Consider the following 18,651-nt stretch of genomic DNA (forward strand, 5'->3'; position numbering starts at 1 on the left):
TATCGATTTCCCAAAGTAGCATTTTTATAATTTCCGATAGCAGATAGAAATACAAATTTACGTGGTTTAACCCCTTGCAGCAGACGACAAATTGAACATCGTGTTCAATTGGAATTTCACAAATATAAGGTAAGAAGAACGTATGCCATCTAGATCTAGACTATGGTAAAATCCATGATGGGGGGCTTAGATTGAGGGATCTATTTACTATAATAAATAGTGAACTTCTATCATACAATATTACTGGACTATATGAACTCCAATATAAAATTATCCCTCGTGCAAGCCTATTTCACCTCGGCCTTCGGCCTCGGAGAAATAAACCTGCACTCGGGATAATTTTATATTTGTCGTACATATAATCCAGTATATTGTACAATAGATTGTACACTATTTATATAATAGGTGGAAATCAAAACCAATGGCTAGTCTGCAAGGCACAAACCCTGGTTTTTGCAATTCTGCATTATGCAAAGTCTGAAGTAGCGAGACTAGTTTCAGTGAGACTGTGTCTGGCTCTAGCAAGGACACAGACAAGAAGAGTTTGGAGTCTAGTCTTCACTCTAGAAATGGTTTTGGTTCAAGTGCCAAATATGAGTCTCTGCTTGCAGACTTACCCATGACCACTTGATTGAAGGCAAGAGTCTAAACACCAGACCATGACACTTACACATGAAAGATTAAAGTGATCACATCAAAATGAGTAAATCTTTGGAAATATGCCAATTAAGCATCATGTACATATGATTATGACTCCTTTTAGTCCAACAACACTCCACTTTTGAAAAAATAACTCTGGATCTATATATGTGCTTGGCAATACCAGTGCTGGCAAATGTTCTTGATTTTATACTGTCATGGTTTGTCAAGCAATCTGCATGCACTCAAACAGATGGGGAAATCACAAACATTGCACAATAAGTCAGTCTACCAATGTCACCTTTTCCTATGGAAAAATATTCTTAAAAAGGTAGAGGAAATCAATAATTATTAATCAATACCATTATTTACATATAGGAATGGTTTCATAAAATTTGTCTTAATAACAAATTTTCAAACGGTCTGAAGTTATTGACATTCAATTTGATTGACTGATAATAAGCTTGTTATAAAAACTGTTCATTATAGCAAGTCCTTGGAAGTAGGACCCTGATAAGCACTTATGTATAATGTCTTTTGTCTGGAAACCAATCTTCGGTATAATGAGGTAAGAATAAAATCATGTTCATGTCATTATGGAATGTTGTGCATAAATATAAGTGTAATTTCAACTTTGATCAACACTTTCCCTTGCTGAAGTATGGTGTAGTTTCTCCTTACATGGTATCCATTTTTCTTCTTTTCATTGCTGCAGCTCCACCATCTAAAAGTATAAAGGAAATAAAGGTAAATTAAGAATGAAATGAAGATATATTTATCCTCATTAAAATGGATACAACCCACTTGAATTAGTATACAAATATTTCATTGCTGTATTGTTAATTGGATAACTTAAATACTTTTTGAATCATATTAAATATTTCAATGATTTCATACTGGGTGGGTAATTTAATGAGAGTTAATTCATGAATGCTCTGAAATTTTCACTATCGTAAATAAACATTCAAAATTCTTGCCAGGTTCTCATTCTGGGTTTTGGCACAAAACTCCAGATGTCGCTGTGTTGCCAAGTACACTTAATAGATTTTAGCAGTAGTTATATAACTTTCCCAAGAGATTATATTTTTCCCAAAGGGGAAAATATAGCTACAGAATGGAGTTGACCAGGCAATATTGTTATCTTTCATAATCTAAATAGAGTCTTTGATCCATCTACACGACAATAGAACACAGTTTGTGCGTGCTTCATTTCACTCATGCACACACACTAGCACGTAAATCAAGTAAACTACCCAAGTACGTAGCTCATAAGCAGTGGATGATGTCACTTTGATGAAATAACACTACCGTACAACACAGTTATATTCAATGAGGTGACATCAAAACTTAAACATAACAATTGCGATCCTTAAAAATTATGAAGTGATGGTGTTTTGATCCATCACTGATTTGAATCTACCTCTGTAATATAGGAATTCACTTACCTCCACCGTACTGCCTGTTGCCTCCGGACCTGGTAACCACCCGTCCCCCAGAGGCGTTCTCTTTTCCTAGACCGCCTCCACCCCCGAGGTTGTGGTGCTGCTGCTGCGGGGGAATACCCTTAGAATGTTGGGGAATCCCCTTGGAATGCTGGAAGACACCATGGCCTTTTTGCTGACCCGGTCCAAGGCCACACCCCCTCCCTGGTCCAGTGGGTTGCTGCTGGATGGTGGTGGTGCTGGAGCTGTTGGCGTTGGTCTGTCCCACCGGGATGGCTTCGGCAGCATCGAGGAAGCACTGGGAGGCCCAGAAGTCTGGATCATCTAAGGACGTTACAGAGCAAAATAGATTAAGTGGGTGGGATTGATATCTAATCCACTTTTTTGGTAAAACCTGTTAATAACCTGTGTCATAAAATCAATAAGATCAATCAGTTTCATTCAATAGAAATATTCTTAACTTTAACAAGTTGCATTCATTTACATTTAAATTGAACATGAAAACTATAATACTGATAAAATGGTCCATTCCCCCCCCTGCAATTTTTGTTAAAATGAATGAATAAAATGACTGAATTAATTAATTGATAAAGTAATATTGATAAATACATACTTTAAATCTTAAATATTTTTATGAAAAATAATAACGAAATCAATTCAACAGATATACTTTTATTTTCTTCATTTCCTCATTTCAACATTTTCATTTGAAAAGTCCGCAAAAAGGTGACATTGAAGCAGGTTATAGTCTGCAAAGTGCCATTCTGAATGCTACGTGTATATTTCATCTCTTTTAATTTGCTCTTCATCTACTATATGTATGCACATTATTACCTTCGGCTAATAAATTCTCATCATCACCCAACAGTTGGGCAGCAGCAGCCGAAGCAGAGGCACTTGTAACGGTTCCCGTAACAGGTGTTGTAGTGGTGGTGGTGGTTGTGGAAGAAGACTGGCCTCCAAGAATCACTGTGTCAAGTGGGGTTGATGTGGCAAGAGGGAATGGCATGTCTGGAAAAATAGAGACACATGTATCCAAAATTTGTGGTGATTTCTTTTCATTTGATTGCTAAGAAAGCATGAATACTTGTAAGTAAAACAGAGTAAGTTTTTATCTACTTGAGTTTTGATCAATAAACAATGAGCCTGAATGAAACACTCATATCAGCTAATCTTAGTGTGCTGGGTGGGGGTCAATTTGCCCCCCCCCCACTATCATAATTTTACAATAACTACAGAACTGCAGCAGGTGTGAAATTGTTTCATCAGTTTTGCCTTTCAAGTCTTGCACATCCTTTGGTACCATGTTTAAAAAAATGCATGACAAAGGGTCACTCATCAGCTAATTTTTATTTTTACTCAATGTTGTATGAAAATTATCACATTTACATAACAGCAATGCACGAGCTTAATGAAATCATTGCCTATTTAAGATCTCCATTGGTATGACAATTTTTTTTAAAAATACAAACATCTATTTGTTTTCTTTAAACATATCTGTTTATCTGCAACCTTTAATGCAGATTAAAAAGGAGTAATACAAAAATATTGAAGGTCTTACCATCGATTTCTAGGATGGGTGCAACATCCTTCTCACTTTGCTGCATGACATTTTTTGAAGTTCCCTGGGTAATTGGAATATATACATGAAATTATGAACAGTGCATTACCTTAGTACAAAAAACAACACAAGGTGGAAAGAGAGATGATGACAGAAAGAAAATAGAGATATCATATATGAAGCAATATTGTCTGTTACTTATTTAATCCATCAATGTTTTTTCTTTTAAGAAATATATCCATTCTGTTTTATAAATTATTAATCAGTTAAATAAGCGCATCTCTGCTTATGATGACAGTTCTCTTGAAAATTTTGAATATTATAATAATTTGGTAATATACAATTTATTTTTTAAATTTTATATATTTTTGGTCTGCTTTATCTATGATTCATGCCAATAAAAGTATTAATCGTATTAAGTTTGTTATGTTATAAAAAACATATATGAATGATAAGAATGCAGTATAAAATCAAATCAAATATACTTGAGATTAGCAAATGAAAATACTAATCATAGCAGGGCCCACTGGGAGAACAGTTTTTGGAACTGAAGTGGCTACCCTGGGTAAATATATCGTTATTATCATGTTGCCAGGTGATATATAAAATATTCAAGCTAACAGACATGGATATTAATCTAATGTGAGTTGCATGAAAATTTAACATTTTGATCACATAAAAAACTGGGAAGTCCTGAATAAAAAATCAGCTGAAACAAAGCCCTGAAACGTGCCAAGTGACTGTTTTTTCTTCTTTGCTTCTTTATAATAACAAAATTTGTGATCTCAATCATACCTAAACAACTATAATATTCACTATTATTATTTCATTTTGAACACATTTTTCCCTGTAAACGTACTATGGATGTCTGTTGGCCCTGCTGCTGTTTGCGTTTCATCTGCTCCCTGAATTCTTGTTGCTTCTGTTGTTGTCTCAGCTTTCTAAGTCTCAGCTGGTCATCTGTATTGGAGCCACCTGTCTCTGGAGCGGACTTCCTGTGATGGAAAAATGAAAATGATAAAAATATAAAGGCAACTTTGTCGAAGTTGGATCTCTTCAACTACCTGTAAACAGTATATGCATGGATGATACATGTCCTTAACCCAAATACTGTACAATTAGAATCATTGTAAGATGCTTTTTAAGAGAAGGATTTAAACAGAATAATAAAATAGATTTACATGGTGAAAAAAAAGTTGTATTCTGTATGGAGATGATATGTTTAACTATTTGAGCATGCAACTTCTCTAGACATGTATCACTCCAGAAATTTGCAAAAACTTTTTTTTCTTAAATTAATGAATATAAAAGATTTAATTTTCAAGGGTTCCATGATTTTCATTTAGTCACAACAAATGAAGGCATTGATTTAGAAGTGAAGAAAATTTTCATGTATACAATGAATTGGATTATTTTTCATATGGTTAGTACCAGTATTGCACATTCCATCTTCAATTGAAACCTAATATTGAAGAAAACCATCTTACTTGTCATTCATAATGACATCAGTCAGCACGCACATTGGAGAGGCATCCACCGACTGCTGCAAGTTGGCCTTTCTCCCGTCGTGTTTAGGGGTCTCCATGCCTCCAGCTGCCCCCACTCCCGGGCTTCCTGCCTGGTTACCAGCCTTCCGACTCATCACTGATGAACTAGGGGGATTCCCCAGACCTGTAGGGGGAATCCCTGCACCGGAAGGGGTCCTGTTCACACTGCCACCACCGAGATTATCAGCACTCGATGGACTCACCAATGTGGAAACGGGCCTTGAGGTTCTCGATTGCTGATGGACGGGCATGGGAGGGGTGAACTGACCACCGCTTGCGCCACCTTGGGCACAGAGCGTGTGATTTGATGGTGAAGAGTCGGTGGGTTGTTTGTAGCGTGCCTTCAGTACATTGCTGTCTATGTCTGTCCTCTTCATTGTCACAATGTCGTGAAGCGTTTCTTGCTAAATGAATGAAAAGAAAATAATGATATTGATAGTAAGAATGACAATTTGCTTTTTTTTCAATCAACCCTATCTTCAAATCTTTGTTCACAATTTATCTCAAGTGGAGCAATGAAAACATATACACACATACACGTACATCTACTCAAATGAGACACTTTTCTTGATTACTTAGAAATTTGTTATCATTTTTTAAAGAAAAATCATACTTTTGTATTCTAACTGCAAAATTATATGAACTATATATTTTTTTTTAAGGGTTAATGTTTGGCAGGTCTGCCTGACATGTACAATGATCTAGGTCATTCGATCTTGGCTTACCCATATTCTCCACTCCCTGGGGAGCATTCCATTAAGAGTTTCCAAAACTCTTATTGCTTGACATAATACACATTTTACAATTTACCCTGGATGATGCGTGGCAAGTATAGATTGATCATGCCTTGGCTAAGGATGCTAGGCTGTGATGGGATTTGAACTCACGACCCTTTGGATTCAAGGCAAGAGTCGGAACCACAACAGTAGGGGAAGGCGGGGTAAGTTGTGACAGTTTTTGCTTTTTGCATGTTAGAATTGATATGATTAATAATCTTGTCGAAATAAGTACCTTGCCTTGAAATTTAATTCTTCTGAAATATTTTCCACCTATACATAACTTTCTACCCCCACACTGAAAGTCATTGTGACCTTTGAAAAAAACGATGTCAAATGGCTCAACTTGCCCCATATATGGGGTAAGTTTGAGCCGCCTTCTGGGGTAAGTTGAGCCACAAAAACTATGTACAAAATGTATGAGGGGAGAACCAGCACGTCAATTTTTTGTTTAAAGTCTTTTCACTTGCTAATTCTCTATATACTAGTATCCTTTGAAAGGAAAAGAGCAATCATGTAAATTTGCTCCTTTCAGCCAGCATTTCAATCGATTTTTATGGTTTGTTTGTTTTTTAAGATACATTACCATAGGAATTACCATGGCTCAACTTGCCCCATGCTGTTTGGCTCAACTTACCCCAGTCCGAACTTAGTGCGATAATTTTATATCCACACATTTATTATGCATCCATCATATAAAAGACTATGACAAGAATGAAGATCCATACCTGGACTAATAATGTTGTTATCATGTCTTTATTATATTTAAAGACGTGTGTGTTCATAAAGCACTTATCTATTTCACACACTTTTTTACTTTTTTGGCTGAAATTCGTATTTTTCCCTCTAAAAAACTACTTTTTGTTTCAAAGTTGAAAACAATGTGGTGGGGTTGGGGTTATGCTATGGGTCATCAATATATGACACCACCACAATGTCTGACTCATTCATTATTGGCCTGGGGCTGGTGGCTCAACTTGCCCCTATGCTCAACTTACCCCGCCTTCCCCTATGCTTCTATTTACATGTATCATCAGATTCAAATCCTGATTTCACACTGAAAATGTATTTAGTTCATTTCATCAACTTTTCCCAGAAAAGAATGCTAATTTACACTCCACATACAGGTTGCTAAGAGACTCCATGTAAGAGATTCCTTTGCCATCATGAATGACTTGAGATAATTTACATATCTATTGTGTTGTGTCTAGGGTAGTGAACTTGTAAAGGTCCTTTATAGTGAGCTCAGTGAGCCTTTCTCTTTAACAGCTGCTTCAGATACTTTTGAGAGATTGTAAACTTTGGGAGCTTTCCAGTACTTTTATAGGCAATGCATCTGTTAGACTTTGTGAAGGACACATGCAGTTTGAGGCATTCGCCATTTTAGCTGTCATCTTGATTTAATTTGAATTTCACCTTCAAACCAAATAGCAGCCTTGATGGCTGAAGCTTTGAAAACCTGTATTGGACTAGATTAAGCAGAATTTAGGCTGAATCTATTGGTGAGTTGATCTGTGATTTCTTATAATTCTCTTATTTAGAAAACCCTATTAGGCTGACTTCAATTATATTTAAAAATTTGTATAAACTGGAATAAGTATGCACTTGTGTGGAAGGAATTGAATTATCTTTTGAATAAAATCATGTTATTTTACAGGTTTATGTAATACCCAATCAATACTTCGATAGTAATATTCTTGGATCAATGGATGTGATTTTAATCACAAAGTTCCTCACTGAGATCATGGTGTGCAGATATCCAATATCTCCATTATTTGAAACAGAGTATTTTAGCGATGCATTAAAAATGTGTATTATGGTCTGCATCAATTGCATGTTCAATAAGAGAGCGTATTCCTAAAAGGACCAAAATCCGACGAATATCCCATGGGCTCCTGTACAAAACTTGCTATTCAATACGAGACCATATTCGGTATTCCCCCATATTCAACAGTCTGATGTGAATGCTCAAAATATAAAACATGTACAATATGCAATGAATGTAATGCAATAAGCAGCATACAGCACAATGATACCTAATGACTTCATAATGAACTGCATTTAAGTTGCATTTCTATGATGATTTTAGTGAGGCCATATTAACTGATTCTGATTGCTGAGTTGCTGAATCAAATTTTCCCCTTTTATGGATTGCTAGATTTCATGAAATACCACTCGTTAGGGCCAATATTCCACTCATCTGCGATTCACAGAATATTTGCCCTTTAACTCTTGGAATATTTACGGTATCCAATTCAGAGTCATCCAAGATAATATCAAGATCACACATGAGAATCACACACATGGTTACCATCCATCTACTTACCATTTTTGGTGCCTTCCCGATTGATCGGAGATATGTTTTGTCATTCAGACAATTCCCTAGGCAATTCCCAAAGCTCCTGAAAATGGTTAATGTAATAAAACATGAAGGAAATTCAATTATTCATGTCAACAAGATTATTCCATCTCAAGTGTGCAATATAAACATTTTTTTTATTTAACTTTGGTCTAAGAGAGGGGTGTATATCTTCTAGAATTGGAAAATAATAATTCTATACAACAGTGTTTTTCTAGCACCAGGGAAAAAAATTATACTGGGGCTTGGGGTGATTTCACCCCAGAATCGCTCAAAAGAGCTATAGAAAATAAACAAAACTGACCCCCCCCCCCGAAAAATACTCATGCATTGCAATGTTAAAGCTTTTCCTATGTTGCAGATTAAGGCAGTAGGTTGTGTAATGTAGCCCCCCCCCTGAAAAATTATTTTTTTGCCTGTGTCGTGCATAACACTCGACACTCTGAGGAAAATAGACAAAGAAAGAAACATACAGCTGTAGGTTATTGTGAAGAGTATCTCAAAGTACAGTAAAGCATGTGGTCAGGATTCCATATAATAAACATTTAATGTGGCGGATCCAGGGGGCAAATCCAGCCCATGCTCCCCCCCCCCTCCATTTTTAAAGTCATAGCCGATATTTTCAATGTAAATATGTTGATACACGAGTGTGCCCCACAAATTTTTTTAATAAGAATGTTGTTAAAACACATATGAGGACCTTTTTTGTGCTATTCAAATTTTACGTGGGCACAAAATTTTGTGAAATTTTTTTTGCTTGCTTGTCAAATTTTCCTGGAGAAAATGTGCCGCCCCCTGGATCTGCCCCTTGAAATTATAGACATGAAAGCATAAGCAAAGTGACATTTTCCAGCTACCACATTTAACCGTTGTCTAAGTAAAACTTGATAAAAATATTTTCATTAATGTTGTGTTGGAATGAGAGAGTGCTTACTTGAGAGATCTCTTGAGCCCATCGGTAACAGCTTCTTTACGAGCTTTCTCCAATGCCAAAGCCTTTGATTTCATTCCTTCGCTAACTCCATAGCCTATGTCTTCATGATAGACCCCATCCTGTCACAAAATCAAAATGAAACTAGATGGATTTTTTTATTTCAGCAATCAAAGTTTATGTCTCTGCTATTGGCAGATCTGAAGTATATTCCACACCAAAAACAACAAAATTTCTGAAATGTATTACTTAGAAAAAGATTTTTCACAAACAGATTTTTATCTAATCAAATTATGACTCCCACACCCAATTCATGATTCAAATTTTATAGTGTATCTATACGATCTATAAGTGATTGTGTCTTTATCTCTTATGACCTTTTACCTTATGTACCAAGTACTAGCCAAAAACTGAGGAAGTAGTTTGCTCCACAAAACCTTCCCCTGATTTATTGCTATAGTAGTACTGTGATACTTTGGGAATGCAGTACCCAACACATAGAAAAAAACATCTTGCATATATGTTCAATCTAAGACCAATGAATGTACGTGCCAAGTTACATCATTAAAGTCTAAACTATAAAGAATATTTGCACTGTCTTAGCTTCATGTTAAACTCCATTTTCATGCAAAAAAAATGTAATATCAACAAAAGGCCATTCTTTATAGCAAACTGACTCTTTAAAAAAAACTCCACAGACATGCAAGTGCTTGTAACCAATTAAAGGAATGTAAGAAAAGTATGAAAAATGAAGTTTCACCTTGAGCTCTACTCTAATAATAGCACTCACACCCACGTAGAATCTTCCTCCAACATGATCTACAAAATCTGTGCACAAAAGGAACAAAGTAAAACAAATAGTTCAGGAAAATACAGATTTCTAAATTCTAATGGTACATACAAATTTCCCACACATCCACATTTATAAGTGGTTTTCAAAAATATTTTTTCTACTTTCTACAGTACAATTACCACTAAGCTATCAAAGGAATTGTGAAAGGTGACTTTTCAAAGACAAAAGTACCAGAATAAGAAATGTAATGTTACATTTTCAAGAATTTCTTATGCTGCTCTGGAGGGATTCACACTTAAGAATGCAAACCCTATCTGGGCCAGGTAACATAAGGCTAAGCAATCGATCTTGAGGCTGATTTCTACAATTGATTTCATTGATTGATGATTGTGTATCAACAGTTGTAAAAATCAGCCTCACAATCAGTCGCTAAGATTTATGTCACGGGGCCCTGCATTTCTTCAATTGATGCTCTGTCAGTCCTAGCTAAATACAGTTTACTGAAAAACTAATTTTTATACAGTCATTCTATTCAGGAGGCTCAAACTTCTTCAGGGACATCAATAGCTGCAGGTTTCCCTCTAATTGTCCTTGGAGATTCCTTGTTGTGCCCTTTTGTATTTTTCCCATTTGTGCTGTAATATAAAGAATGTGTTCTTGTGGAAAAGTGGTCTTGCCTTAAAAAATATAGAAACTAAGGCCTGCTAAAGGGAATTTTCTCTTACCAATTGTCTGATTTGTAATAGAATGGGACCATCCATTAAAGCCAAACGTCTCATTAGCCAAGTTGATTAAACGCCATCCTTCAATATAGGCCAACTGCACAAAAATTATAACACTTGGAATTCAAACTTTGAGTTTTAAAGGCATTTAATAATATATCAATAATAAAAAATAAATTTATATGATCAAAAAGGATTCCATGTAGCTGTTCTTAGATATCCTTGATGCTTTTACAAAATTGATAAAGATGATCTTCTTCACCTCTTCCTCCAACTTTGTCTCCTTCATATCATTCCTTTACTCATCCTCCTACTTCTTTCTCTTCATCTTCTTCTTCTTCCACTTCCTCCACTCTTCATGCTTCTTCTTCATTTCCTTTCAAACAAACAAGGTGCAAAAAAAGGGCTATGACAATAAATTTGTTTTGATTAGATTTACTATTATTTGGGCAACTGTCAAATAGCAATGATTATAAATACTTTTGTTACTCTTCAGTGGATGTGAATAATATGTCAAAAGGGATATACAAATAATCATCCAATCACAAATTCTTATGAGAGTGAATATGAAAACCACCTTGATGATTGATCTCAAATGACCTTTTACTGCTCATGCACAAAATGCAATTGCGAACTGGGTCACGTAACTCAAAGGTTAGCGATTAATCTTACGCTTGATTTTCATGACTGATTGTACATTGTAGTCAATGCAACCAATCTTAAAAAAAGTTCTATGATTGCTAAGCTTTGTGTTACTGGCCCCTGGTCAATTACCTTTTGTCCACCAGCACCAGCTCTCTGACTGACAAACTCTGGTCCAAGACGCTGCCTTAAAGCTGCTTGAATTGCCCAATGTTCCTCCTTCGAATATTCTGTCTGTAATCAAATAAACAATTTTTATATATATGATTTTAAATCACGAATGACATTTTAGATGATTGCATTTTTATAATGCTAAAATAAGACACAAGACTTAGCCTCTATGTATAGAATAGATAGTATAATTAGCACTAAGCAAGTTAAAGCTTATTTTAGACCTATATCATCCAATCCATAATTTATTGTTCGAAATAGACATGAAATGAAATAATCCGAAAATTTGCTTTGCCCAATTGATCGTGGGCCCGGCAGCCACCGTGCAGCGCCAGATCGACGAGGCTCTATCCCTTTAATTGTTGAACGCCAAACAGGGTAGCAGCAACTCCCATCTTTTAACGTCTTTTGGTCTGACGCGGCCGGGGTTTGATCCCCCGACCTCCCGGTTATGAGACGGACGCTCTACCAACTGAGCCAACACACCGGTACTGGCATACATACCGTACTTCAATTCTTACAGAGTCCTGTGAGTTCAGTCAAGACAGATTCTAACTCTGTCTTGACTGAAGAAAAAGTAGAAAGAGTAAGAAAAAAAATTGAAGTTGACTGAGGTTAAGTATACTGTACTATTCAGCTTTATATTACAATTTAAAGACAAAATTAGACATTTAATTAGGCCTAATAATTTAAATTAAATAATGCAAGCACTTTATTGAAAATGGAAATTAGATTTGATTTGCACTGAATACACTGCATTTTTGTTGTTTTGTTTATAAGGAAAAGAATTTCTCCTTAATATCGAAAACATCCTGCAGAATTAGAACATTCTAATTTGTCAGAAAGGCAGGCAACAAGGTTTCAATTTTCTTTAATTTTTTATTCTTTTTTCCTCTGCCTCCTCTTAATCTTTATCCATTTGATCTCATGCTCATTCAAGATTCAAGATGTATTTATTCAATTATTGCAGCTCGAGGGCTGAATTTTGCCATCAAATTCACAGTAAAGTAAAACGAACATTGCACATAATCACTCATCCTACGAACGAGGTTATTTAAATCTACAATAAAATACATGTTCAATTTTACAATAATTCAAGTTTAGAAAATCAATAAACGATTCTAATTAATAAACGATGATGAAATTTCAAATGCACAATTCTAATAATAGAAGTATTTCTAACATTTTAGTAACAACGTTCCTGAGCTGTGAGGTCAGTAGTCAGTACTGGCATAGTAGTCTATAAATACTAAAATAGTGCAGAGGGTCTGTAAATTGGAGACAAGTCTAGTATTACAATACACAAAAGACAATAGATGGGACATGTTCAATAACGACAACAACCAAACAAATGTAACGTTTTATTTCTCACCTTTCCAAAGCCGAATAATTTTGAAACTGATCCACTTCTATCTGTGCCCCTAATGCAGTTCGCACTTTGAGATTTGTCTGAAGAAATGGCCAAGTGATCTTGTTTATCACGCTCCATCTCTGTTTTCCGAAATTACAAAATTTGATTTTGAATAGGCCGCGAAATAGACTAGTCTACTGTAGACTTCAGAAACAGACCCTTTTTGTGTTGCGTATGTCCGCAGTAGGAGACCCGTAGAAACCTAGAATCGTTCTTTTGTTTGTTTGTTTGCATTTATTTCTGCGTTCAAAAACACAATACAAAATTATTTATAATAATAATTCATAATATAAACAATGTGGTCATATTACATAATAAATACAAATAAGGATGTGAGTATAAATATTATAAATGTAAACATATGCATATACTGTAATAAATGAACGCAGGAGACCGCCATCGTGAGCGGTTAGGCGTGAATTGATGGCGACCTCTTTTGCACGTTTTTGCTTTCTATATTAAAAGGAATGGTCCAGGTTGGAAATATTTATATCTTAATAAATCAAGTAAAATTCACAGAAAATAATGTTGAAAATTTGATCAAAATCGGATAACAAATAACAAAGTTATATTTGAATTTTTAAAGATTTGCATTAATATTCCGGTGAAACAGTTCTATATATCTTTATGAATATTCATTAGGTGGGCTGTGGATGTCATATCCCCCCGTGATATCCCCACTTCTTTTGTATTTTATTATATGAAATTAGGTTTATTCAAATTTGTTTTACCAAGAATTAAAACAACTGGATTGACAACTGATTAAGCGCATGAGAATTTGTATGTACCAATTATTAAAGGCCGGAACCAAAGGTTGGGACAAGCTTGGAAAAGGAGTGTTTATCTTATTCATGTAGGCACAACTTCTTGGAATGAGCTACCAGTCAAAATCATCAAGAAACCATTAAGATTGAGTTTTCGCAAAGCTGTTGTTGAACATCTGTTCGAAAAATGAATTTTGTTATCTAAACGGTATCTAAATATCTTTCATATGTAAATACTGTTAACTTTTGTTAAATTGTTATGTAGTCATTGTTTATAAGTATTACAGAGTTATTTTGTAGACTCACGATTGTTAATTCTTTACTAACAAGTTAAGAAACGTGTTTCTAACTTTCTAGACTAGAAGGGGCCAGAATTGAGTAGCATTCAAGCTATTTTCTGGTTCCTATTATCCTTGCTTTTCTAGTAGGTTTTCATAACTGATTGTCTGTAAACTGATCATTGCAATAATAAATTATTGCGGCAACTTATTTCATCATAGTCTTGGGAGCATTCAATGAAAGGACTTGTCGGATAAAACATATCAGACAACCCTCTCATAAAATGCTCCAAAGATTATGAAGAAGAAAAAAAGAAACGGGAAAACATAAAAGAACGAAATAATGAAAAAGAAAGTAACAAAGATGCAAATATTAAAAGAAAAAGATGAAGGAGACAGAAAGTAACGCAAAATAACTATCTTCAAAGAAAAAAAAACTTTAAAAAGGAGCCAATTTAGGAGTGGCAATAGTCATTTCTTGACCGATTACCAGCCAAACAATCGGATCTCGCTAGTGACCAAGGCTGCCAATCATTTCCTTAAATCTAATGAGGTTATATCGAATTTAAAAGTTAAGCAAGTAATTGTGAAAATAAACATGCACATCCTCATGATCCATTGGGTGCATGGGGTGATGTTGTTGATGTCACAATCCTTACTTTCCTTTTCGTATAATGAAATATAAGCTACAGCAAAGAATACCTGATGCACTCAATAAGTTGTCAATTCCATTTTTTTTTTTTGGTTCTTCAAGAAAAAAGTATGAATAAACCTAATATTTAATATAATAAAATACAAAATACAATGATGACATTATCGGTTTGCTCACTAAATATTCGTGAAGACATGATGCCTAGAACTGTTTTACCGGAATAATACAAATATTTTAAATGCATTTTATTCTTCATATCAGTTGTCCGACTTGGGTCTAATTTTCAGTGTTTCGTTTGTCTGATTTTTTTATCTCCTCAAAATAATCACATAATTTTTAGGTTTCTTTTTCTCTCCTGTTTTTTTTTACTCATATGTTCCACCTCCTTGGTATACTATTGGGAAATAGCTAGGAAAGCGTTCAATTCCCAGTTAAAGTGTAATTATTTTCAGCAACTTGTACAAGTATCAAAATATACTTTGTTTATTGCAAGAATATGAGCAAATTTCTCTCAAACAGACCGAAACAAAATTTCGTAAAAATTATTGATGAATATGTCCTGTCAACACCCCACACCCGGATGTTGTTGTAATTACGTCATCGGCTTAACGCGGAGTAGTACGACGACGAACACACAGTTTTGTACGTTGTACATGCGAATGCCTAACGCTGAGTAACAGTATAGAAAGAGAGAGAGCCGAATCCTATAGCTTTTAATTACTCCTAAATATCTCAGGAAGAGTACTGAAACTGCTTGATAAGATGGTATGATTGATAATTGATGGTGAGTATTATTTTATTATATGTGTATGTTTTTATGATGTCATTTAAATAATTTTGGTACCATTTACAGCTGTGACTTGCTAAAAACCCATATGTAGACTGTAGTACATCGTAATTATAAAATACGTCATGTATTGTAAGTTGTATGAACGAATGGGTATAGTAAATCCAGGTGAGCATATGGACGATATATGGACTCATATACGCACTACTGACAAGAACTAACTCATTTTCAGAACATTTTCCATAATAATCAGTAGAGGCGCTGGTCAAAAAATTGGGATTGTCCCAGGCCCAGTTTACAGGGACTGTCTCAGTTTATAAGGATTTCTTCACACAAGAAATTTAGGAATGTTCATTCACCTGTCAAGTGCTGACACCAATCAAGTGTGACTGCTAGTCAATGTAAACATATCAGGTTTCATAACAAGATTATTGGAAGACGGTAAGTCATGAAAAATAGATGGTGAACTGAGGGGAATTGAGGTCACTGAAATGACTGAATCTATTTTTAGCACTCTCAATTTCCGTAATTGCTGTCTTTGTCCCATTGGGGGAAGTGAAAAAAAAAACGTCCCCATAAACAAGGACAGTCTCAATTTATCAAGACATGATTTGTCTTGGTTTATGAGGATATACTTGTTTTCTGGGACATTCCCAATTTTTGGACCAGCGCCTCTACTGATAATCAATAATGATATGGGCATTAAAGACAATACAATAATAGAATAGGGCAATAGGCATGGCCACAGCCGGGGGGGGGGGGGGGGTGGCACTCAGTATATAATGCATAGTGGGTATGTGCCGCGGAGGGGACCCCCATTTTTACACTCAAATTTCCTTTCCAAGGCATAGCATTTTTGCCTTGTTGAGAAAAAGAAAGAAAGCCGCTCCAAGGCATAGTATTTAAATCGAGAAAAAAGAAGAGAGAAATCCGCTCCAAAGCTTCGCATATTTTTTGTTACGCCGCTCCGATCACATTGAATGAGCTGCAATTTGGTGAAAAGCGGCCACAGTGCTCCCCTGGCGGAGGCCGCGGTAGCTGCATCATGCACGCATGACCATTCCATAGGGATTCATACGCACTCACACGCTGTGATCCCTTCAAGGACCCCGTTTTCACAAACATTTGTTGTTCCGAAGCCCATTCCGAGGACCCTCCTTTTTACAATAAGCCCGCTCCAAGGCCCAGGTTTTTGTCTCGCCCGCGGCACACCCCCACCACTTTTTTTGGTCGAGTGCCCCCCCCCCCCCACGGGGGGCCACGGGCCGGGGTGCTGTGTTTAGCACCCAAAGATTTTCCTTGGGCCAGGGTACGTGCTGTGTGTATTTCCAGGCAGCATCCTCTGGGAATCTGGGAGCATTTCATCAATATTTTCATCCGACAAGTTGTCAGATGACATCTTTCCATGATTTTGATTGGCTGAAAGGCACTGTTCCTATGGTAACTGTCAGATAAAATGGGACTTGTCGGATAAAACGTCCGACAAGTCCTTTCATGAAATGCCCCCCTGATAGCCTTAGGTATGACCATATACCATGGAAAAACTTTGTTGCTTAAGATTTATAAACGCTTGTTACAACTTTTTAAACAATTACTGTAAGGTTCATATAGAAAACAGTGTTGTATAATTTCTTTTTTACTGTGTATAAATGTAGTCTAGAACTACATTTAGAACAAAAAAAAATTCAATCAATATGTGCTCTGCTGAGACTTTGCTGGCTTCGCAGCATCCCTTAGAATTGAAAAAAATCTGAAAATGTTTAAAAACCTCTGAATTCTGAAAGAGCAGATTTTTCAGTCTAGTCTATTTTCTGATACACAGCTGCAAGATTATGTGATTTTGATACAATGACCCCCTCTTGTTTATCATAAATCTAATGACATTGTGTCTTATTCCATCTTTTCTATCTTAAACATTCTCTCTTCTCCTTTTAAGCCTGCGGCTACGTGGGCTGGCAGATCCGCAAAGCCTTCCGCAAGTGTACCAGGTCAGGGCCGGCGGAGGGGGCTGAGGAGAAGGCTAGCAGTCCACCAGATAGCCAGGGCAAGTCAACATGTATCCTCAGGGGAAATCAGTCAAATGGTAAGGCAATTAACTTCTTCAGATCAATATCTGTTTATTCTGTAGAATATTATACATGTATCTATTCCACTGGTTCTTTCCAAAATGTTTTTAGATACAGGGGGGGGTCTTTGAAGTCAAGTCCACCCTAAAAAAAATGAATTAATGAAAATTTTAATCCAAATTGGATGTTAAGGAAGAGAGTTATGACATTTGATGCTATGAATCTCATCAGAGATATCTGAATGGAAGCTAGCAACAGATATCAGTATTTGGGGGGAACCTTCATAAACTAGCCCTATTCACAATTATTCTTGAAAAACACTTAAAACCCTCTATTTTAGTGATTCCCCACAAGCTGAGCACCCATTTATATCACGATACACATGACCACATATGTGTATAGGGGGATTCTTAATATACCAGTTACAAATTCACATTAAATTGACATTTCATGACGTGGCTGTCTCTTGTGATCTATTTTAAAGAAAAGTATATCACATCATTGTTTTGTATTCCTCACACTCTAAATGTCAAGAATTCAAAATAAATCCAGATTGACTGTGAATAGTGATCATTCAAATTTTGGATTAATTTTAATTTTTAATCTTAAGTAGTAACTTTTTAATCTCATAAGATTAAGATTCAAACCTTTTAGTTTATTGCTAGGTTTTACATCTAAATTAAATATTCAAGGGGTCACTATTGGCAACCGATCTGGATTTATTACAAATCCTTGAAATTCAGAGTGTATATTATTACTATATTGTTTATATTTTGGATTATATTTGTGTTATGCATCTTTAAACACATTAAACATGCATTGCCTTATTTTGAAGTTTTGAAAACTGAAATAAAAGCAAAGCAATCAAGAAAGTAATTTGTATTTTCTTTCTTTTCTATGTTTTAGGTTATTCCAATGGGAAGAGCCAGATGTATGAGCAAGATAGCAATGGAACAGCACCACCCCCAGCCTACACCTACAGCTCAGGAGGAGGATGACAGTAGTAACCCTTTCAATGCCAGGCAAGCAATGTCACACAGTCAATGTGTATATTAGGAGATTACTGGTATTGAAAGGGCTGAGGTTGTGATTGGCAATATCGCCGCCCTC

General features: G+C 35.7%; 1 protein-coding gene across 1 annotated transcript; it reads right to left on the reverse strand.

The window, feature by feature from the left end:
• Positions 1–407: 407 nt before the first annotated feature.
• LOC121411434 lies at positions 408–13,114 on the reverse strand. The gene is made up of 12 exons (XM_041604169.1): positions 12,956–13,114; positions 11,545–11,646; positions 10,774–10,867; positions 10,016–10,083; positions 9,259–9,377; positions 8,292–8,367; positions 5,130–5,593; positions 4,502–4,637; positions 3,643–3,706; positions 2,916–3,092; positions 2,085–2,405; positions 408–1,363 (listed from the first exon to the last, which is right to left on the reverse strand). The coding sequence occupies exons 1-12, from the start codon at positions 13,070–13,072 to the stop codon at positions 1,317–1,319; spliced, it is 1,785 nt and encodes a 594-aa protein (XP_041460103.1). The 5' UTR covers positions 13,073–13,114; the 3' UTR covers positions 408–1,316.
• Between the last annotated feature and the right edge of the window lie 5,537 nt (positions 13,115–18,651).

Source organism: Lytechinus variegatus, chromosome 3 (genome assembly GCF_018143015.1).
Source record: "Lytechinus variegatus isolate NC3 chromosome 3, Lvar_3.0, whole genome shotgun sequence".
Classification (NCBI taxonomy): domain Eukaryota; kingdom Metazoa; phylum Echinodermata; class Echinoidea; order Temnopleuroida; family Toxopneustidae; genus Lytechinus; species Lytechinus variegatus.